The sequence below is a fragment of the Kogia breviceps genome, chromosome 12, assembly GCF_026419965.1.
Source record: "Kogia breviceps isolate mKogBre1 chromosome 12, mKogBre1 haplotype 1, whole genome shotgun sequence".
NCBI lineage: Eukaryota > Metazoa > Chordata > Mammalia > Artiodactyla > Physeteridae > Kogia > Kogia breviceps.
The window spans coordinates 77,296,632-77,321,083 of NC_081321.1; the positions used below are offsets into that span (position 1 = coordinate 77,296,632).

Genomic DNA, 24,452 nt, shown 5'->3' on the forward strand with positions numbered 1-24,452 from the left:
ATAAGCAACTGCATATTTGGTAAGAATGACCTGTATCAGCGAGATATAAAAGACTTAAAAACTGGTAAAATAGAAATGTATGTCCTTTTACATGCCTGATTCAAACCAGCTGCCTGGCCTGAAGCTATGAGCATTTACCCATTTTGTAATTTCAAACAGTGTATAACAATCATGAAATAACCACATTGTCTCCTACTTTAATCCCCCTCCCTTTCCTAGTGCAATGTAAAAATCTCCTTTTTTTAGCATCTGGTGATTTTAAGGCTTGATAATTGAAAGCCAAATGATATTTTGGCTAATTCATATTCTAATAATGACTCTGTTGTGTTTGTCAAAATGATACATTCTCATTATTAAAAATCCAAGGAATGCAGAAAAGTAAAAAGAAAAAGATAAAAAATCCGAACACTCAGAAATAAGCCTCATTAAGTGAACATCCTGTTGGGCATTTGGACATCTCTCTAAGCATGTTTGTAGATGAGAAGATGGATGGATGGACGGTAGGTAGATAGGTAGATGGGTGGATAGATAGATACATAGATAGAAATGCTTTCATAAAAGTGGAATCGTGCTAAATTTTATTTTATTTTTATTTTTTAATTTTTTTTTGGTGGTACGCAGGCCTCTCACTACTGTGGCCTCTCCCGTTGCGGGGCACAGGCTCCAGTCGCGCAGGCTCAGCAGCCATGGCTCACGGGCCCAGCCGCTCCGCGGCATGTGGGATCCTCCCGGACTGGGGCACGAACACGTGTCCCCGGCATCCGCAGGCGGACTCTCAACCACTGCGCCACCAGGGAAGCCCCGTGCTAAATTTTAAAACTAAATACATTTAATTTTATTTGAAGTTAACTGGATAAAAAGAAACTAAGTGAAAATTAAGAAATTACTGAAATTTAAATAAACATTTTTTCACAGTAAGAAATGTTATTTTTCTTAGGTTCAGAAAAGGGGTGATGAACTTGATGTTTTTGGTTCTGGCTTTTCTTTTTCTCCGAGTATACTTCTTGGTAGACGTTAATGGTGTTCACCCAGTTCTCTCCCTGTTCTGGGTATGGGAGAATTGTACTTCTTCACTCCCTTCAAGTTACGTGCGACCTCGTGACTTGGTTTAGCCACAAAATGCGAGCAGAAGTGACTAGCATCACTTACAGATGGATGTATTTAATGGCCAGATCTCCAGTCTCCCACCCTTTCTTTCCCTGTCTCTGTGAGCGTGAATGCTTATCTCATGTGATATGTGAATGTGGAGGAGCATAACATCAGTGTGGCATGGAATGCAGCACCGGCTCACAGAGGCGCTGCCCTGAAGAGTCACGTGGGCCTGTGGTGGAAGGTGTGTGAGTGAGAACTTAAGTCGTTCTGTTAAGTCATGAGATTCAGGGCTTATTTCCTACTGTAGATAACAGCCTGTCTTGACTGCCACCATCTCCATTTCAGACAGTATAGATTTCCCTGCCATGATAAATGGGCTCATAGGCACTCTCACTCTCTTTCCTTTCTTCCTTCTAGATTTTGGTTAGTTACATTGTTATTTTCACACAGGGTAATTTAGTGTTTACAGTCTATTCTATAATCTAGGCTTGCTTTTGATTAGTTATATTATTGTTTTCATATAATCAAGATATGTAACGTTATGTTCTGTTCAGGTGTTTAAAATTAGTTTTATATTGAAATAAATTCAATATCCAGTACTGATCTTTTTACTGTGGCTTTCCAATCACTGTTATTAAGAAGCAGGTCAGGGGGCTTAGAGGATCCTGACTGCCTGGTGGGGGAACATTCCACCCCAGAAAAGAGGGATGTTTTATCATTTGCATTGCTTAGATTGTTGGTACATGGTGATATGAAAAGCAGAGTGATTTTTAGTGGTTTTATTTCTACTTTTAAATTCTCTATAAACAATGCATTCTTTTTTTTTTTTTTTTTTTTTTGTGGTACACGGGCCTCTCACTGTTGTGGCCTCTCCCATTGCAGAGCACAGGGTCCAGACGCACAGGTTCAGCGGCCATGGCTCACGGGCCCAGCCGCTCTGCGGCATGTGGGATCCTCCCGGACCGGGGCACGAACCCGTGTCCCCTGCATCGGCAGGCAGACTCCCAACCACTGCGCCACCAGGGAAGCCCAACAATGCATTCTTTATTGCCTGCATCTGAAGCAAACCATTTCCATCTACCCACCCTTGGTATGCCACTGCTGATACTTTTACTTTATTCATTGCACTGACTAGATTGTCAAGGCTTTTAAAGGAAGGTTCGGAACAAATGGTGAATTCTTGAGTTGTTTTTATGTTCAACAATATCTGCTGATTACCTTTTTTATATGAAAATCATCTTGGCTAAGAATAATATTCAGAGACTACTCTTTTTCCCCCCTAAAATTTTAGTGGAATTGCATTATCTTTTGCATTTAAAGCATTGTTGAAAAATTTGACTGGCTTTCTTCTTGTAGGCAATTTGCTTTTTCTGCTTGAAGAATTATATTTTGGGACAGGAAATTCAATTATTTAACCAGTATATGTCTCATAGTTGATTATTCTATATCAGATTTTTCATAAAATAGAGTATGCTCTTTCAATTTAGAGATTAGATTCCATCGTGTATTCGTTTTAGGGATATTTTCTTGTGTTAGATTTTTGAATACTTTGGGCTGGATTTTCTACCTCAGGAATATCCATTAACCTTTTTTTTCTAAATTCATTTATTTTATTTATTTTTGGCTGCGTTGGGTCTTTGTTGCTGCACGTGGGCTTTATCTAGTTGTGGCGAGCAGGGGCTACTCTTTGTTGCGGTGTGCGGGCTTCTCGTTGCGGTGGCTTCTCTTGTTGTGGAGCATGGGCTCTAGGCACGCAGGCTTCAGTAGTTGTGGCGCATGGGCTCAGTAGTTGTGGCTTACAGGGTCTAGAGCACAGGCTCAGTAGTTGTGGCACATGGGCTTAGTTGCTCTGCGGCATGTGGGATCTTCCCGGACTAGGGCTCAAACCCGTGTACCCTGCATTGGCAGGCAGATTCTTAACCACTGCACCACCAGGGAAGGCCCCCATTAACCTTTCAATGGACTGTGTTTTGCTCTCCTCCATATCTATCATTTTTCTCTAATTGCTTTAAATTCTGCCCTTATCTCAAGCCTTTCCTGAATATATATAATTTGGGGTCACGTTAACGCTATTCCTTGGTATTTCTAATTTATGTATTAGTTTCATGGTGATGCTATTTGGTCGTCCATTTATCATTTTAGTATGACAAGCTTCTTTAAAATCTCATTTTGTTATTTTTATCGTCTCATTGTTGAGCTCTTGTTTTACTGTATTCATGTTTCTATTATGCTTTTAAATTATTCTGTGACAAATTACTTTCTGTTATTCCTTGAGGACTGTGAATTTTTTGTCAGTTTTTTTCCTATATAATGTTCCCTTTTAAAATCACTTATGGGACTTCCCTGGTGGTGTAGTGGTTAAGAATCCACCTGCGAATGCAGGGGACACGGGTTTGAACCCTGGTCTGGGAAGATCCCACATGCCGCAGAGCAACTAAGCCCATGCACCACAACTGCTGAGGCTACGCTGTAGAGCCCATGAGCCACAACTACTGAGCCCGTGTGCCACAACTACTGAAGCCCATGCACCTCAACTACTGAAGCCCATACGCCTAGAGCCCATGCACTGCAACGAAGAGTAGCCCCTGTTCACCACAACTAGAGAAAGCCCGTGCACAGCAACGAAGATTCAACACAGCCAAAAATAAATAAATCAATAAACTAATTTAAAAATAAATAGAATAAAATAAAATAAATCACTTGTTACAATAGTGCTCTAACAGACTGGAGTGGTTTCTCCTTGGCACCCCCCGTGAGCCCCCTATTTGTTGCTACTTGAGGACTGGATAGTTCCTATTCTGTCCACTTTCTTTAGCTTAAGGGCACATGTCAGCAGAGGAGTTGGGCAGAGCAGGGAGATCATCTGAGTTGTTTGTGTGTGGGGGGGGGCCACATTGTAACACCTGTGCTCTGCAGTCTCTCCTGAGACCCTGTGAAATGTCTCATCACTTCTGCCAGGAACAGTCAGTCCTCGTTCTTATTTCTCATCTCTGCATCCTTCCCCGTGGCAGTTACCATCCCCAGTCTACTGAAGTCAGAGGAGAAGAAGTGATAAGAAAGCCCACTTAATTCATTGTTCCTCTCCAGATTTGGGGATATCAGTCTCTCTTTTAGAATTGAGTTGGTTTTTTTTTTTCGGTACGCGGGCCTCTCACTGTTGTGGCCTCTCGCGTTGCGGAGCACAGGCTCCGGACGCACAGGCTCAGCGGCCATGGCTCATGGGCCCACCTGCTCCGCTGCACATGGGATCCTCCCGGACCGGGGCACAAACCCGTGTCCCTTGCATCAGCAGGCGGATTCTCAACCACTGCGCCACCAGGGAAGCCCTAGAGTTGAGTTTTATTGAATGATTGATACAGCTTCAGGGGGGTATTGGACTGTGGTTCTGCCATCTTTTTTTGGGGGGGGGCCTGCCTTTTTATTACCTTTTGTTTATTTCCTTAGGTACTGGGAGGTTGGAATCAGAGTATTTACCCAGAAACCATCTTGGGGTCTGTCAGTGGTTCTAACTCTCTTAAAATTAACCATCTATGTAGAGGGAGGAGTTCATTGTGGCCCAGTTCAGTACAGAGAGTGGGAAACTGCCTACCCTGAACCTTGACAATATCTTACTGTTACAGAGTCGCCCACCCTCCTTTAAAATTTTCTGTATACTCCCAGATGATACAGTATAATTTCTTTGGTTTTTAAGTGCTAAGTAACTAAAAGTAGGAGCGCTTGGTAACACTGTAGCCGTAGAGAGCACAGCTAAATGAGTATGTTGTAATTGTAATGGGTCATTCCTTTTAATTTGTTCATTTATCCAACAATATTCATTTATGTAATGAGAACCTACTATGTGCTAGGTACTATTCTTGGTGCCCAGGATACATCACTGAGCATCACTGAACAAAATTGACAAAATTCCCCTGCCTTTGAGGAGCTTACATTCTAGCAGGGATGGGATGAGTGTGTGGAGTGGGGCCAGTCAGCAACAACAAATATCTTGCATCCATAAAATAGATATGTTTGAAGGTGATACGTGGATAAGGGGGATCACAGAGTGGAATGAGAGTTGTCACTGAGAATAGGGCAGTCAGGCTGGGTTTCATTGAGAAGTCACACTTGATGGAGGAATTCAGAGGAAGAATGTTCCAGGGAGGAGGACCAGCTAGCACAAGGCCCTAAGGTTCCAGGCAGACCGGTGTGTTCAAGGGGCATAATGAATGGTAAATTGATGGAGTTGGGTCAGGTCTGCGCAAGTGTGTGAGAAAAATGAGTGGCTCGGCAAGTTGTAACATGAACTTTTAAAGTTTTAAATCCTGTTTTGAAAAAATTTACTCTACCAGTGTTCAATTAACTTTTTTGCAATGGAAGGATAAGTTTCCATGAGTGATATTTAGAAAGCAAGAGCAAGCAAGAAAGCATCACTAAAACCCCAGAGGTCTTGGTTCTCTTTTAGAAGACACGTAGGGAAAAGTGATGCAACATTACGTGAATAATTATTGATTAATGAGAAGTCAAAAATCAATGAGAGCTGTAGAAAATAAAATTGCTTTTTTCAAAGATAGTATAACATGTCGTATCTAAATAAGGCCTTGAAAGTCATCTGGTTTTACCTTTTCCAAATGAGAAAACAATCCAAGAGAAGCTAAATGACTTATCGCCAGTTTTCTGGCAAGTTGGTGGCAGATTCAAATTTAGATAGTAGCCAGGCCTGCCAATTCTTAGCCCAGAGCTCTGTCCGCCCTGCCTCCCTCCTTTTAACTCAGTGAGAACTCGATTATTGCTAATAGTTTTGTTGTTGACCTTCCACGGACTTGATGGCAAATCAAGTTTTCCACGACAGTAAGTATGATTTACTTGCATTTTGCATCAGGGCCTTCATCTAGCTGAAAATCGTTTTAGAAAGGCCAGTTTATTTCTCCACCTCTCTGTGAGGACCAGATTGTTCTCTGTGATTATATACCAGAACAAGGGGTTTTAATTAGTTTTCTTTTCAAGGTGCTTTTCTTTCATTTCCAGGCAGCCAGTCAGACCTTGGGCCAAAGGGATTTCTCTGCAAAACCATTGCACTCAGGGATGCAGAGTAACATGTGGGCCCTGGGAGGTGGCCTGTCCTGTTAGTTTTCTCAGCCTGGCAGCCTCCCCCTATTTCCTCCCCTTCCATAACTAATTATTCTGTCCGATACATATTCTTATTAATGTGTGTTTCTGTAAATGGTGTTGTTTTAGACATATATTTTAAAATTCACATTGTTATAGATATCATTCTTCTTTTAACATTTTCACCCTAGTCCATTCTTTCTAACTGCATGGTATTCCCCTATATGCTCCTTCATATTTATTTATCTGCTCCCCTAGTATTGAGCTCTTGTATTGCTTCCAGCTCTTTTCTTCCCAGTGTTACTTGATATAAACAACCTCATACATGACCCCTCATGGGGTCTGATCTGAATGAGAATTCTTCTGGGATATATAAACCTCAACACAGGATTGCTGGGTTATAAGGTATATATGTTTACTAACCCAAATGATTTAGCTTTGCACAGACAGCCTTCTGCATGTCCCTTATCGATCTTTTTCAGAATTTTTCTTGGGTACATACACCTAGGAACAAGATTGTATACTCTATTCAGTTGTATTCACACGGCCCACTCGCTTGTAGAGTGGCTGCGCAGTCTTCACTCCCACCAGCAGTGAATAAAGTTTCCTACATGGCCACATCCCAGCCCAAACTTGGTATTCTCTAGATTTCTATGCACATAAAGTAATTTATCATTGTTGTTTCGATTGTTATTTCTTAAATTTCTGCATTTGAGCATCTCTTTATATGCTGGCTTTTGCATTTCCTCTAATTTGAATTGCCTGGTCATTCCTTTGTCCTTTTTCCTTTGGAGAGTCTTATCTTTTTTTCCTGTTGGTTTCAGGAGTACCTTATAAATCCAGAAATTTTTCCCTCCTTGGTTTTAGACATTAACAAATATCTTTTCCCATTCTCCTCTGTCAACTTGAATCATAGTCTCCTTAGATGTAAAAAATTCATCTTTGGGGGATTCATTTAAACAGTCACTTCTGGGGTGGGGGAGGGATAAATTAGGAAGTTGGGATTAACATATACACACGACTATATATAAAATAGATAACCAACAAGGACCTACTGTATAGCACAGGGAACTGTACTCACAGGGAACTATACACACAGGGAACTGTATTTTATAATAACCTATAAAGGAAAAGAATCTGAAAAAGTATATATATTACACACATATATAAAACTGAATCACTGTGCTGTATACCTGAAACTAACATGACATTGTAAATCAACTATACTTCAATTTTTAAAAATTAAGTAAAAAATTTTTTCTTAAACTCGAAAAAAAAAAAAGGTCCCTTCCTCCCACAGGTCATAAAGATAACCCAGTGTTATTTTCCATTAAGTTTATAGTTTTGCCTTTTATGTTTGGGCCTTTGTCCACGTGGAATCTATCACTATTTATGGTGTGATGTAAAAGTCCAGTTTCTTTTAAAATATTTATAATTAGCTAGCTTTTCCCAATTTGGAGAAAGCCTCTCCTTACCCCATTATGAAATTTTAATTGTCATTACAAGAATTATCATCTTTATATAATAATAATGTCTTCCCAGCCAGCACATGAATGATCATTTATTCAGATCTTGCTTTATGTCTTTTAATAAAGGCTTAAAATTTTCCCCATGGAGGTCTTATGTGATCTTTGTTAATTTAATTTCTAGATCCTTTATAGTTTTCATTGCTTATTTTATTTTATTTTATTTTATCTTGTATTTGAGTATTGCCAGAATGTAGAAATGCTGTTTTGTTGATTTTTGTTTTGAGTTGATCTTGTATCTGGCAATTTTGTTCAACTCTCTTATTTGTTCTAATGGATTGTTTATTGATCCTGGCCTTTTTCTACATATTAAATCATACTCTGAAAATGCTTCCCTTCAAATGTTAATACAAAATTTCTTTTTCTTTTTTTATAGCATTGGTCAGGACTTCCACTACTGTATTCAATAGTAATGGTGCTAGTGGGCATAACTTCTCTTGCTCCCATTCTTAAAGGGGATACATTTTAAAGTTCTTCATTAAGTCAAATGCTTATTGAAGGCTTTTATAACTTTATCAAGTTTTAAAAGTTGCCCATATTCCTAGTTTTTAAAGAAGAAAATTTTAATGATAAATAGGTATCAAATTTCATCAAATCCTTTTTTTTCATGTATTAATATAGTGCCTTTTCTCTTTAGGCTAGTGATACGTTGAATTAATTGATAATTTTTATGATGTTGAAATTATTGTAATCGTGTGATAAATTCTACTTGTTCACAATGTATTATTTTAAATACATTTTTAAAGACTCAAATAGTTAATATTTAGGATTTTTACGTCTAAAATTATAACTGAAATGAGCCTGTGATTTTTCTTTTCTTTATTCTCCTTGTTGTTTGGAATTAAAAGTACAGGAGCTTAATAAAATGGGATAGGTTTTGTTCCTTTTCTATTTTCTGCAACAACTTACATAAGTTAGGAAATGAAATGTTCTATGAATATTTGATAGAACTAACCTATAAGACCATTGGGGCCCGGGGCTCTTTAGCAGGGGAGGGCTTTGATTACCACTTCGGTATATTTAATACATTGGTTTATTGAAGTTTTCTATTTCGTCCTGCACCAACTTTGGCATTTTATATATTCCCAGTAATATATCACTTCATCTACATTTTAAAAATTTATTAGTTCACTTGTGAGTGTTTACAGATTATTGCTCAGCACATTTTCACTCCTCCCACCCTGTGAGAAGATTCAATTCCCTGTCCTGTTGGTCTTGGGCTTGGCCACATGTCTTGCTTTGGTCCATGGAACATTAGTAGACTTGACCTGAGCAGAGGCCTTACCTGTCCTCGGGGAAGAGGTTAGCCTTTTCTCCTGAAAAGTGGCTGCACCAGAAGGGGACAGTCTTTTAGCTCAACTTTTTTTTTCCTGGTCCAACAAACCTGAAGCATATGGCACTTCCATCAGTGAGTTAGGGAGAGTGGTATATATCACCAGGTCTCCAAAGGAATGTGTATGGTTTTGCAAACTGCTACCCCATGTCCAACTGAGCCTCTTTATAAAGCACTCATATGTGCTTACCAAATCTCCAGTTATATTTCAAAATAACTGAAGTTTAAAACGGAGTTCTACAGTTAAAATGCTTGCTGTTATTCTAGACATCTGACCATGGCTTTATCTGACTTTCCTAGCAGCTGTTTACATGTCTGCCGTGCCGCTCCTTTACTCCATGGCCTTCGGTCTTTGAACTGTACTTTTGAACTTTGTATAGGTCCTCTTCTCGGGTCACCATTAAGGTGGCCACATATCGTAGGATGCAGCGTACAAAGCAGAGGTCAACCAGACAGGACACTGGGCCTGTGAACTTTCCTTCACTCGGAGAACCCACACCCAGCCAGGGTGGACCAGGGAGTGCTGTCTGCACAGAGGTTTGTTGGAAGAGTTGACATTTTTTCTGGAACAAGTAGACAAAGTCAGAAACACATAGCTAGTAGAGATGGTGAGTTGGAAACTTGACTTGGAGGAACTTTTTGATTTAAGAATATCATCAATTACTGAAAAAATATACGTTAAGTTCCATATTGCACTCAGCAAGGGGCTAAAGGTTGGAAAGGAAGGGCACAGAAGTAGAAGACATGGTCTCTGCACATAAGGAGCTTGGGAGACAGCAATGTCATATAAGGAGCAGAAAAGTTATGTGTGAGTCTTTTAGATTTGAACCCAGAGCAGCTACTGATAAGTATGAGTGTGGGAGGAAGAGTTGGTTAGAGAGGAGGGGTCACTATGCTGTTTTCATCCATGTCATGACCACAGAGATGGAGGGTAGAGGGGTGGGTGGCTAAGTGGGGAGATGGGGGGTGGGGACTGGGGGGTGTTGATCCCTTCAAATGGGTTTTTGGCTTCATCATGGTAGACGGGTTTATCAGAGAATGTTGTTTCTTTTGAAACAGGTGAGTTTTAACTTCACTGAGAATGGAATTAAAGGATTGCATGAAAGAGATAGGATCTGTATAAGGGAGAGCATTTTGTCAATATAAAAGGAGTAACTCTCTGCTTAGGATTTTTTCTAAAATAGCCATTCTTCTGTCCCAGTATCTGGTGGTTCTTAACCAGGGGTAGTACTGCCTTGCCCCAGGGTATGTGAACATGTGTGCTAAGGCTGTGGTAGGGGACGTTACTAGCACTTAGTAGGTGCAGGCCAGGGATGCTCCAGACCTTGCTGTGCACTGGGGACAGCACTGCACGATGGATTGTCCTACCCGAGATGCCAATAGCGCACTTGTTGAGAAACACTGGACTTCCCAAGCTTCAGTCATTTCTGTTCTACTTGTACAATTCTTGCCTTATCTTTTAACACCTGTACCGCTAATTTAGTGCTTTTATTTAAATCTACTTTTTATTTTAAAACTTACTTTTCTTCTTTGTTTACTTTTTGGTCATTCTATATCTGCTTTTTAATTTATTTCTCTTAATCCTTGCAGTCATGGGTTTGAAATGCTATTTATACTTTTCTAATCGTGTTAAAATAGATCCATGACTACTCTAATACAGAATGTTCCTCTCTGTACCCCTGGCATCACCTTGCCCACCACCAGTGGTGTGCACATCAAGCTTTGAGGAACAGTGGCCAGGCTGTCACAGTGGATTGATTTATAGCTTGACCTGATTTGAGGTAGTATGTCCTTGGGAGTTGACGCTACCGCCTTAGGACTCTCATTTTTAATTAACCTCATATTCAGCAGAATTCATGAGCTGGAAGGCTCATGAGGATACTTTTCCAGATAGAGGTCAGACGACACAAACAGCTATTATTGTCTCTCTGTGCGTAAGATCTCCTTGGAAGGGCTTGGTTTGTTCTTGGCTGGGTCTCGCTTATGTGCCAATTATCTTTGCTCAAGCCTGTGTCCGTAGATTGCTGGCCACCTCCCAGTTATATGGCGGTATTCACAAGGGATATGTGACCCTGAGAGTGTAGAGGAATGAGAGCAAATACTGTCCTCACTTCCACATCATTGTCTCAAAGCGTATGTTGCATTTACTAGTTGGCCAGGAGTCAGAATGATGAGAGTGTAGCAGAATCACAGATGCTCCCTCCCCAACACCAAATGGACTGACCCAAAAAGCAGTTCACAACAAAAACATTCGCCAGCAACAACCCAACAGACAAGAAAACCAATCACAGCTTTGTGCTGTGCACTTTGGCCAGTGGCAGGTAATGAAGGAAACCCTCCATCCTGACCCCTCAGGAGCAATGCCGGGAAAGGAAGGTGAGGGGACAGCATCCTGAGGATTCCCACTAACATAGATCAGTATGGGAAGAAGCTGCCTGAGAAGGTGAGTGGGTGGCCTCGGTGAATGTCAGGCAACAGCCTCAGCAGAGGCAGGAAGGCAACTCGGAGCAAGCCATCTCCCCAGTTACGGGAAAGAGATCACAGGAGTGAGTGCACCCTGGCAGAGCGGGCTCTGTTGTAAGACATTTAACTGGCTTCCAAAAGAGAGGGAAGTGCATAGGACCCCCGGCAAGGGCTGGCCTTGTGAGTCCTACCTCTCCTTCATGGCAGAGCACTGCATAGCAAGCCACAGCCAACCTCAGAGTGTGGCTCAGAGGGAGAAAGGCAACGGGTCTCCTATGGAGTGAGCAGAGTGTCAAGGATGCATCAGCTTACTGTACAAGACCAAACAGAAGTTCTGGACAGAGATACTCATGTTAAGTATCAGCAAGATGAAACTAAATGTCATGAAAACTATGCGAAAATGCCACAGCAGAGGAATGAAATATAGGAACACGGCTTGCAGAAAATAAACATGCAACCAATCTGGTTTGGGAGAAAACCCAGTCCAAAGAAACTCGCCTCACAACTATTTCATGCTGTAGAAGAGCTCAGTACCAATCCAGTAGAAATAACAACTCAATGTTATGATTAAACAACAAGATTCTTTTTTTATTTTTAATTATAAAATATAACATAAAACTTGCTATCTATTCCATTTTCAAGTGTTCATTCACGTTGTTGTGCAACTAACCTCCAGAACTCTTTTAATCTTGCAAAACTGAAACTCTGTCCCTATTAAACAGCAACTCCTCATTACATCTCCCCAAGCCCCTGGCAACCATCATTCTTTCCGTTCCACTGAATTTGACTATTCTAAGTACCTCGTATGAGTGGAATCATGGAGTATTTGTCCCTTTCGTGACTGGTTTATTTCGCTGAGGATAATGTCCTTAAGAATCATCCATTTTGTAGCATGAGTCAGAATTTTTTTCCTTATTTAGGTTGAATAATATTCTAATGTATAACATACCACATTTTGTTTATCCATTCATACCTCGATAGACACTTGAGTTGCTTCTACTTTTGGCTGTTGTGAACAATGCTGCTATGAACATGGATGTACAAATATCTCTTCAAGTAACTGATTTCAATTCTTTTGGGTAATATAATCCAGAAGTAGAATTTCTGGATCATAATTCAGTTTTTAATTTTTTGAACTGCCATACTGTTTTCCATAGCAGCTGCACCATTTTACATTCCCACCAACAGTGCGTAAGGATTGCAGTTTCTCCACATTCTTACCAATACTCATTTTGTTTTGTTTTGTTTTGTTTTGCAGTACGTGTGCCTCTCACCGCTGTTGCCTCTCCCGTTGCGGAGCACAGGATCCGGACGCACAGGCTCAGCGACCATGGCTCATGGGCCCAGCCACTCTGCAGCATGTGGGATCCTCCCAGACCAGGGCACTAACCCATGTCCCCTGCATCAGCAGGCGGACTCTCAACCACTGCACCACCACGGAAGCCCCTGTTTTGTTTTTTGATAGTGGCCATCCTAATGGGTGGCAGTGGAAAGGGATTTTTAAAAGATAGATTGAAGGGCCAAGAAAAATTAAGAACAAAAATTTGATATAAGATTTGAACCAGGAGGAAAAAAATACAGAATAGCCATAACTGGCAGTCAAATGAATGGCATGGGGGAAAGGCATGAGATAATCACAGGAAAGGAGTTAAAACAGTAAGAGAGAAAATGATAGCCATGGAGGATAGGCAAAGCCATCCAGTATAAGGAATAGAAATAAAGAATGCAAAGATATAACACAGGGAGATTTTTCTGAAAGGGAGGGAGAACTAAATCTTTGGTGAGAAGACCATGCCGCATACATGGAAAGGCTGATGAAGAGTGACCAAGATAAACCCTGGTGTAAAGCTTCAGTACTGTAAACTCCAGAGAGAAAAAGCAAATAATACAAAAAGGGGGATGTTCAAGTCAGTATCAGAATTCTCCATACCAGCATTCTCTACTATAAAATATGAACAAGTTCTACAAATGTAAGAGGAATAGAATTATTTAAATAATATAAAATTATATTCAAAATTTAAAATATAATATAATATGACATTATTTTTATAAATATTGTTATTGTTCAGTGAAGGCAGTAAGCAGACAGTCTTGATCTGAAAGAACTCAAGAAGTATAGTAACCATTAACCTTTCTTGAAGAAAACCACCCGATGAAGAGATTCACCCAAATGACTCAAATCAAAATAACAGACTCAGAAGTAGAAAAGCCATGGTTAAAAAACAGTAACAACGGGGCTTCCCTGGTGGCGCAGTGGTTAAGAGCCCGCCTGCCGATGCAGGGGACACGGGTTCGTGCCCCGGTCCGGGAGGATCCCACGTGCCACGGAGCAGCTGGGCCCGTGAGCCATGGCCGCTGGGCCTGCGCGTCCGGAGCCTGTGCTCCGCAGCGGGAGAGGCCACAACAGTGAGGGGCCCGCGTAACACAAAACAAACAAACAAACAAACAAAAAAACCAAACAGTAACAACAACAAAAAACACTGGTGAACATTCAAACCATTATAATATAGTTTTAGGACTAAACAGCTGGGAGAAGATTATTGTTACAGAAGCATGTAAATGTTATGCATCCAACAGAATAAAAATGATATAAGCAACAAAAATCTAGAGGTATGAGGAAAAATAGAGGAAATATAAAGTGTTCATTATAAAACATCAGTGTGAAAACATGTAGTTTACCTCTTAAATTTTCATTAATTTTTTTCTCAACATTAAATATTTTGTTTGTGTGTATGTGTTTTTTGTTTCTTTTTTAAGCATTTAATTGCAGGTCAGAAAGCCATTTAGTTTCACTTAGGCTGCTTTTTCTTCTGTTATATTCAAGCAAAATTAAGTTACTCTTATTAGAAAAAAAAAAAGCTGTTATATTCTCCTTCTCACAGTATACACACATAAAGAGATGTCCCGAATGATGTTCAAAACTGTCAGTAAGATGGTAGGATAGTGGATAATTTGTTTTCTTCTTTGTACTTTTTTGTGTTGTTTGAATTTTTAAAATGAGCCCATATTTTTATAAAAGCTGTAAAAGTGTCAGTGTTAATATAAAATATTTTGGTCAATAGTATCATAATTCTAATTTGCTTCTTAGTCATTTAAAAAAAAAGCAGTCTTGACAGACACCAGAGAGAATCCTTGACAATATTTTTGCAACTCATGCTGAAGGTATTGGCAACTGCCTAGAGACCAAAGGCATATGCTGTGGAAAACATCAGCTATTCTAACAGGATGCATTTTGCCTTCTCATTGAATTCATAAATCAAAACAGTGAGCCGGTGAGTGTGAAGTGGGATTGACCTGAATTTCTGTGATGCTGGTGACAGAAAGTGTAGTATAATATGCTATTGTACTGAAGTCTGAGGTTCCAGTTCTGGCCTAACCCATCACCGGAATCATCATTTTGGGTGTTTGGAGTCCATCTCAACCTCTGCTCTTTGCTACAGTGACTGTCACTTCCTTGAACCTGCCGTGTCCCCCTGCCTCAGGGTCTTTGCATGCACAGTTCCCACTGCACAGGGCACACTTCCTTTCCTTTCCCTTCACTGGGCTCCTTCTTACTCATGCTTGGGACTTAGCTTTAACCACCTTCCTCTGGAAGGCCTTCTGTGTAACCAGTGGCACTTCTCAGCACATCTGTAGTCACTCGCTCAGTGTCAGACTTCCTCAGCAGACTAGCCTCGGGGAGATAGGGCTCCAGTTTAGGAAGTGCAAGGTCATGTTCTCTGATTGCCCCTCCACAGCACATACTTCCTTTCCTTCTCTGGGCTCAACCAGGATGGTTACTCTCCTCCTGTGACTTGTGCTGAGACGGTGAACTCTGCTCACCTCTCTTCCTGCTTCCTCAAGACCTCTAGGTTATCTTTTTCTCAGGGGGCCTCTTAGCTCTTGCTTCTGTTAGAAGCTGTCACTTTTTTTGGTGGTGTTCAAGTTTGTTAGGGAAGAGTGGCTGTTCTGTTCAGCCCCTTACCCTCTAGTACTAGCCATTCCTGCAGGAGAGAGTGTCACCCCTCCACCCACAGGCCAGTGCCAGAGGGAGGTGGACCCTGCAGGCATCCTTAGATTACCCCAGAAGCCTCAGCTTGACCTCTCTAGTAAAAGAGATGGAGGTGACAAAAGCATGTTACAAAGCAGTACCTTCAGTGTAATCCTAAATGTATGTTTTATGTATAAAAGACTGAAAAGAAATAGATCAGTGACCCAAGATGTGATCTACCCTGGAGAATTTTCCGTGTGCACTTGAGAAGAAAGTGTATTCTGCTGTTTTTGGATGGAATGTCCTATAAATATCAATTAAGTCCATCTGGTCTAATGTGTCATTTAAAGCTTGTGTTTCCTTATTTACTTTCTGTTTGGATGGTCTGTCCATTGGTTAAGTGGGAAGTTAAAATTGCCTACTATTACTGTGTTACTGTCAATTACCCCTTTTATGGCTGCAAACAGATGGAGAGTTATACCATGTTCTTGGATTGGAAGAATCAATATTGTGAAAATGACTATACTACCCAAAACGATCTACAGATTCAATGCAATCCCTATCAAATTACCAATGGCGTTTTTCACAGAACTAAAACAAAAAATTTTACAATTTGTATGGAAACGCAAAAGACCCCAAACAGCCAAAGCAATCTTGAGAAAGAAAAACGGAGCTGGAGGAACCTGGCTCCCTGAATTCAGACTATATTACAAAGCTACAGTAATCAAGACAGTATGGTACTGGCACAAAAACAGAAATACAGATCAATGGAACAGGATAGAAAGCCCAGAGATAAACCCATGCACATATGGTCACCTTATCTTTGACAAAGGAGGCAAGAATATACAATGGAGAAAAGACAGCCTCTTGAATAAGTGGAGATGGGAAAACTGGAAAGCTACTTGTATAAGAATGAAATGAGAACACTCCCTAACACCATACACAAAAACAAACTCAAAATGGATCAAAGACCTAAATTAAGGCCAGACACTATCAAACTCTTAGAGGAAAACATAGGCAGAACACTCTATCACATAAATCATAGCAAGATCCTTTTTGACTCACATCCTAGAGTAATGGAAATAAAATAAAAAATAAATAAATGGGACCTAATGAAACTTAAAAGCTTTTGCACACCAAAGGAAACCACAAACAAGAAGAAAAGACAACCCTCAGAATGGGAGAAAATATTTGCAAATGAAGCAACTGACAAAGGATTAATCTCTAAAATATACAAGCACCTCATGCAGCACAATATCAAAAAAACGAACAACCCAATCCAAAAATGGGCAGAAGACCTAAATAGACATTTCTCCAAAGTAGACTTACAGATTGCCAACGAATACATGAAAAGATGCTCAACATCACTAATCATTAGAGACATGCACATCAAAACCACAATGAGGTATCACCTCACACCAGTCAGAATGGTCATCATCAAAAAATCTACAAATAAGAAATGCTGGAGAGGGCGTGGAGAAAAGGGAACCCTTCTGCACTGTTGGTGGGAATGTAAATTGATACAGCCACTATGGAGAACAGTACGGAGGTTCCTTAAAAAACTAAAAATACAGTTACCATACGACCCAGCAATCCCACTACTGGCCATATACCCTGTGAAAACCATAATTCAAGAAGAGTCATGTACCACAATGTTCATTGCAGCTCTATTTACAATAGCTAAGACATGGAAGCAACCTAAGTGTCCACTGACAGATGAATGGATAAAGAAGATGTGGCACATATATACAATGGAATACTATTCAGCCATAAAAAGAAATGAAACTGAGTTATTTGTAGTGAGGTGGATTGACCTAGAGTCTGTCATACAGAGTGAAGTAAGACAGAAAGAGAAAAACAAATATCATATGCTAACACACATATATGGAATCTAAAAAAAACAGTACTGATGAACCTAGTGGCAGGACAGGAATAAAGATGCAGATGTAGAGAACAGACTTGAGGACACAGGGTGGGAAGGGGAAGCTGGGAAGAAGTGAGAAAGTAGCATTGACACATATACACTACCAAATGTAAAATAGATAGCTAGTGGGAAGCAGCTGCATAGCGCACGGAGGTCAGCTCGGTGCTTTGCGACCACCTAGAGGGTTGGGATAGGCAGGGTGGGAGGGAGATGCAAGAGGGAGGAGATATGGGGATATATGTATACATATAGCTGATTCACTTTGTTATACAGCAGAAAATAACACACCATTGTAAATCAATTATATTCTAATAAAGATATTTTTAAAAAGGAAATAGATCAAATTATTATGAATGGGTTTCTCTGATGGAATTTCAAGTTATTTTTATTTTCTTGTTTTCAAATTTTCTGTCGTAAACATTTCCAAAGATGCTGGGTGGTACTTCTTAAGCCCCTATGTATGGCTTTGTACTGAGTAGCCCCCATGAGGACTAGGAGAAGTTGACCCCTGCCATTTGGAAGTGTGTGTCATTCCTCCACGTTTTTAATTTCTGCCCGTCTGATGTGTTTGCTCACTCTCTTCACCCTCGTGTCTTTCTCCTCCCCAGATGACCGGGTGGCTGGAATCCCCCCGCACATCCTCCACAGCTCCCCTTCCGACCAGCAGATCAACCAGCTGGCCCAGAGGCTGGGCCCTGAGTGGGAGCCCATCGTGCTGTCTCTGGGGCTGTCCCAGACCGACATCTACCGCTGTAAGGCCAACCATCCCCACAATGTTCAGTCCCAGATGGTGGAGGCCTTGGTTCGCTGGAGGCAGCGCTTCGGGAAGGAGGCCACCTTCCAGAGCCTGCACAGGGGTCTCCAGGCCGTGGACGTTGACCCCTCGGTGCTCCAGCACATGTTGGGATGATGGCGCCCCATCGGCACCTGGGGAGTCCATCCCCTGGTCTCGTGTGCCGAATCCTGACTCTCACCCAGGGCAGGTACATTTGGGGGGACTGGTTTGTTTGTTTGTTTTAGTGGTTTCTTAGATGAAAGGAGATAATGGGATTTCCACTTGACATTACTTGAAAGGCGGGATTACTCAGTTGATCTCCCATGGTGATTTGACAATTCATTGTTTCTGATTGCTCGGAGATTACGTTATTTGAATTGTGCAGGTTCTAATTGTGTGGTTGCCTTTTAATAGACTGGTAAATCCTAGTGGCTCAAAAAAATACAGGTGTTCTATATATAAAACATCCACTTTTATGTTGCCTGGGAACTGAACTGTGGACTTAGCTATTAATCATGATGTTAATAATAAAAGTTGAATTACTGTATATAATGTGGCCCTCTCATGAGAAAGTATTGCTTTTTTTTTTTTTTTTCTTTCATTCTTGTGTTGCATAGATTAAGGGTGTCAAACTACAGTAGTCACTTCTTTGGAACAGAATAGTAACAGCGAACTGGTTACTTTCTCTAGTCAAGATAAATCGCTCAGGCAGGGTGTCTGCATTAAATTTAAGACACTGAAGCTCCCTGCAAAGACCAGTTCAAGTACCAGCATGCATACCTGACCCCTTTATCTTTGAAAGATTTGCTTAAGGAAATCCTGCACCCTTTATTTAAAGGACTGGGGGTTGGGGGGCACTGTGGTCTTTCCATTGAAGCCTTAATGGTTGAAGTGTTGTGCTCCTAAGGACTGTGATTTCGTTTTCTGACTTGTTACTAATAACACATGGCGTTTGTCAAATGCTTTACTGTTTTCAAGGCTTTTCATACATGTGATCTCATACAGACCTCACAAAAAGCCTGTGAAGTAGTTGGGGAAGAGAGGTGAGCCCCATCCTGTATCAAGATGAAGAGATTTGCCTGGGGCGGATGAGTGAGCAGTGCCTTCGCAGCACTGCTCCCGTGTGCCCTTTCCAGCGGCTCCATGCTGCTCCATCCTGTCTCTCACATGCTCTGGAAGAAGCTTGCTGCCCTCCTCCCGCTAGCAACATCTCCTCAGACAAGTTACTTCACTTCTCCAAGCCTCAGTTTCCTCATTTGTAGAGTGAGGCAATGATTGTCCCCACCTCCAAGATTTTTGTGCTGATTAAAGGAGCAACATCTGCCAAGCGCTCATCTAGTGCCTGGCCCATCATCAGCTCTTGGGAAATGGTAGCTGTTAATTCGCTGCTGTGACTGAACATGGATGCAGTTCCCAGACCAAGCTGAGCAGTGGCTAAAGCTGAGGGCACTGTAGGAGGAAGTGCTATTACCATGGTTGTTGCTAAGCTTTAAAATGTGATATGGCTTTATTAATGCTACAGTGGGTCCAATCAAGAGAGAGACAGGGGAACATTCCCAATCTGCGTTCCATCCTTCTGAATAATTAGAGAATCTATTTCCTAATACTAACGTAACTCAGAATTTTTTTTTTTTTTTAAACTTTTTTTTTTTTTTTTTTGCGGTACGCGGGCCTCTCACTGCTGTGGCCCCTCCCGTTGCGGAGCACAGGCTCCGGACGCGCAGGCCCAGCGGCCACGGCTCACGGGCCCAGCCGCTCCGCGGCACGTGGGATCCTCCCGGACCGGGGCGCGAACCCGCGTCCCCTGCATCGGCAGGTGGACTCTCAACCACTGCGCCACCAGGGAAGCCCCAGAATTTTTCAAAGGGAAAAAAATTCTGAGGACAAGCATATAGAGTGCTGAGGTTGGACAGAAAGTGGGTGCTCAAAATGATGACAGTCGTGAGTTAATTGCATCCTTTCAGATGTCTAGTAACCATATTCCCTTTCCTAAAAAGAATCGGTTATTTTACGGTTCAACAAACAGTTCAGGAGGATGGTCCCCTGGCCTTATCAGCTCTAATTTTCCATTTTGTAGTCCAGCCATTAATTCATTATCTTGTAAAATCCTCACACTTTCGGCCCCATCACTGCAGCCAGGGATAGACTGTTCTTCCACGGCATCTTCAATAACTGCTTGTCATTTTGAACCTTGGACTTGTTACGTCGCTCTTCGTCCCCCTGTGTTTACTAACAGAGAGCGGAGCTTTTGTTTTCACCACAGGTATGGATGAGTGAGTATAACTGGGCTCGGCTGCGTCCGACTAGATGGCATTTTAGAGGTGGGTCTGATGACTACCCGGGCATTCCTGCCATTTGTAGGGCATCCGTTATGCACAGGTACCTTTGTGCTCTGTCAGCGGTGAAGGACAGTTTGTGAAGACCTTGCCGTGATGGGCTGATGGGGTTATTAGGGAGCTCTGACTTGTTGCCCTTCGTGAGCAGGGCATCCCCACCATCAGATAGCAGCTGCAGCTCTTTGGGCCTGCCCACGCTCTTGCAGAAGATTGGCGGAATGGGAAAACCAAACATCACATCACTGCCTCATTTCTACCTCTCACTGAGAAGAGTGATGCTACATGGCATCTGCCTACCTCCCAAGAGAATCCAATAGGTGATTGCCTACAAGGAGTCCGTGTGTTTTTGCACAGAAGAAGGTTCTACAATCCCAGAGATTGCCTACTCCCGATAAAATTCTTAAGGAGTACAGTGAGGTGGTAGAGCATTTGTAGGTGCTGACAAAAAAAAATGATTAAAAAGTCTTACTCCACTCTTGTTTGGGGTATATGTGTGTGGTGTGTGCGTGCGCGCGCGCACACATGCATGAGTATGCCCCTTAACTTTTTAAAAACTGTAACTTCTATGAAATTTTCTCAGTACAAAAATAGTACATCTTTTTTATAGCAGTGAAAAAATACCAATGAGCAAGAAAAAAAAAAAAAAAAAGAATCGCTCCCACTCCCATCTTCCAAAGATAACTACTTTTACAACCCAGTTTCGGTCTACGTCCTTCAGTTACTTTCCCATGCCCGCATATTCTCTCTGTAACAAAAACAGGATTGTATCGTACATGCTGTTTTACAATTGGCTTCTTTTATTTAACATATAACTATCTTTCCATGTCATTAAAGATTTTTCTATACCTTTCAACATCCTCTGTGATTTTCAACATCCTCTTGTGTTTGGAGCACACTTTAAAATCCTGTAATTTTTAGCAGCATATTTGAAGAAATTAAAAGAGACTAGCTATTAAGTATAACAATGTCTTTTTGCTGTCAAAACATCCGCCATAATCCCACTGTTTGCTTGGTCCGTTAGAGCCCTGTTGTTACTTGAGTAGAGCTAGTGACTGTCCCCACTCTGCATTCTTAACATCCTCAAAAAGCAAAGTTGAACACATTCCCATAAATGTTCTGGGCTTTATTCTGAGTTTTTAATCTCTTTCTTACAGCAAGATGCCTTCTCCACTGTGGCATGTGATCCACTCAGCTCAGTGTTCTCTTCCGACAAGTATGTGTTCTGGGGGACAGTAATATTGTACCTGTCGATCCGAATTTGGTGGGACGCCACATTTGATCTGTGTGCAGCCGCTGGTCTACGCCATCATTTTTAGTAGTGGCATACTTTCCAGTATATGCACGTGCCATGACTTGCAGACCACTTTCCTGTTACGTTAGATGGATCTTTAAATGGTTTTTCCTCTTTCACTATTACAAACAGTAATGCAAGGAAAGTCCTTGTTAAATATTTACTTTCCACCAGAGGTTACAAAGGCAACTGAGGCAGTAGAGTGGGTCTGTCTTCATCCCTTTGTCTGAGGAATTCCTCAGAAGTGGTAGTTTTGGAAAGAGACTTCCCTCATTCAGTTATTCAGCAGAGACTTATCAGGAAGCTCCCGTGAGCCAGTTACTCTGCTAAGTGGCGAGGCAAAAAGATGACCGATACACCACAGCCCCGGTCCTCCAGAAACTCACTGTTCGGCCAACGAGACCGACATGGATCTCTAACCACAATATGAGGTGATGAGGTCCATGCCTGAGTAGTGAGTCTGTGGGAACGCAGGGGAGAAAGGCTTCATTCCGCCTTGCTTCAGAGGTAAGAGGCATGGAGAATACTCATATAAGGCTCATCTCTTGGGCAAGTTACTCTACCTTTCTGTGCCAGTTTCTTCATATGTAATGTGGACAAAAACAGTACTGTGCTTACAATCAGGATCCCACAAAATAAAAGCTTAGAACAGTGCATGGCACAGCAAAAATGTTTTGCTAAATCATTGAGTTGAATTATTTCAGCTCTCAGGGTTTGTCTAATATTCCTCACCCTACCGGGTCCCCGAGAAGCGTGAGGGTCAAAATCACCATTTCCTGCTGTGATTTGCACATGAAAATAGGAAGTACATGGTCCTTCAGTACTTTTATCAAGACTTGAAAGACAAGGAATGTGAACTGGTAGGCATAATTCAGAGCATATTCAGAATTGGGATGGGATTCTGATCTAACCCTTGGCTATCATTAAATGAATCTCTACAATCAGCAAGCTAGCAACTTGTGTGCGCTACCAGAGGTGCAAAGATAAATAAGACATAGTCCCTGCCCTGTAGGATCTCAGCCTGTTGAGGAGACAAACGTAACAGCCAGCAGTTACGATAACTGTTTGGCCAGTATCACAGAGGAGGGGGCAACAGAATTGGCCACCGAGGAGGTGACACTTCAACTGAGATTTGTAAGTGCTGCCCAAGTTAGTATGTCGGTCCCTTAAAGGGAAGTTAATGCATATGGATACCAGAATTCCACTTAATTTATTTTACATCCAATGTGACAAATGGCACCTCTTGCCACGGGTCTACAAGATGCCTCCAAGTTACTGTCTCAAAGCAATCTAGAAGCTAAGAGAATCTTATTGATAGACTAAGTGGCCAATATTATCCCGTTCTGTACATCAAGACAACAATGACATTGAGAAGCATGTGTTTTATTTAACCACAGGGGAATCAGGTCAGCCTTCAGGTTTTAGATATCAGGCATATTTGGGGGTTCTTTGTGCCATCTCTAGCCCTTAGTTCTTCCTCTAAAAGTCCCACAGATTAAAATTAGATGTTGCTGGCATACAAGGAATGTTTTTAATGTAATAACTGCCTGTTTACTTCTTAGAACTGTAAACAGCTTAGAATAGGGTTGTCTATCTTGTTGGCATTTGCTGTTTTATAGAAAAATTAAAGTCTCGCAAAGACAGTTCATTAAGCCAGTTAAGCCTTATCTGTTAAAATTATGCAGAATATGTGGCAATAACTCTAAAAGCTATTATGAATTCAAAACGTAGACCATGAAATCCAGGTTTCAGTACTGAAAAAGAAAAAAGTGGACCCAACATCTTGGTAATACTCATATATTTCCATTTCATTTTTACATTCTGTCTCTAGCCAGTGCTAATTTAGGTGTCAGATTACACTGTTGATGGAGAATATTTGTGGAAAATATCTGCTCTGCCAAGATGTTTTTATCCCGCCTGCCGCCAGAATTCATATGTTGCAATCTGAACCCCCAAAGGTGAGGAAATTAGGAGATGAGGCCTTTGGGAGGTGATGAGGTCATAAGATGGAGCCCTCATGAAAGTGACCCCACAGAGCCCCTTCCAGCATGTGAGGACACAGTGAGAAGGCTTCAGCTATGAACCAGGAGAGGACCTTCACCAGAACGTGACCATGTTGGCTTCTTGATCTTGCACTTCCCAGCCTCCAGAACTGTGAGCAGTAAGTTCTTGTTGTTTACAAGCCACCCAGTCTGTAGTGTTTTGTTAGAGCAGCCCTAACAGACAATATCAAATGGGTTGGATTAGGTCATATAACCTCCCTCTTGTCAGCTTCTAGGAGATGAATCGACTTAATCAGACTTAGCTGATACCAGGGTCCTTAGCACGACTTAATGGCTCATTGTGGATTCCGGAAGAAGACCGAGTGCCTACAAATGAAGTAAGTAAGCCTACCCGTAGACTGGTGGTGAACTTGGTCCTCCTGGCCGTGTCAAAGCCAAGGATGAGGGGTCTCTGCCTAGGGAATATTTCTTTGAAGGACCAGAATATCTGTAATAGGTAGTGGTTCTTATCCATTCAGGGGGCATGGATCCCTTTAAGAACGTGAGAAGACTGTAGAGTCATTCTTTAGAAAAGTGCACACGTAAGCACAAACACACACACCCCGTTTGGCATATAATTTTTAGGGGAGTCCCAGTAAACCTGAATCCAAGTTA

At 41.5% G+C, this 24,452-nt stretch overlaps 1 protein-coding gene across 6 annotated transcripts in view; it reads left to right on the forward strand.

Moving 5' to 3' along the window:
- The window catches only part of CRADD (CASP2 and RIPK1 domain containing adaptor with death domain), a 233,167-nt gene that overhangs the window by 165,333 nt on the left and 43,382 nt on the right, over nt 1–24,452 (forward strand). Inside the window, exons 3-6 of one of the 6 annotated variants that reach the window (XR_010835872.1) lie at nt 18,002–18,376; nt 21,659–21,717; nt 23,627–23,753; nt 23,831–23,956. Coding sequence is in view for 2 of the 6 variants with exons in the window: in XM_059081238.2 (XP_058937221.1) it covers nt 18,002–18,303 (302 nt within the window). In the remaining 4 variants the exon portion in view is untranslated. Of the gene's footprint in view, nt 1–6,096; nt 6,194–18,001; nt 21,356–21,658; nt 21,718–23,626; nt 23,754–23,830; nt 23,957–24,452 lie in introns of those variants that run through there. The other 5 variants (XR_010835874.1, XR_010835871.1, XM_067009897.1 and 2 more) reach the window with 5 other exon arrangements.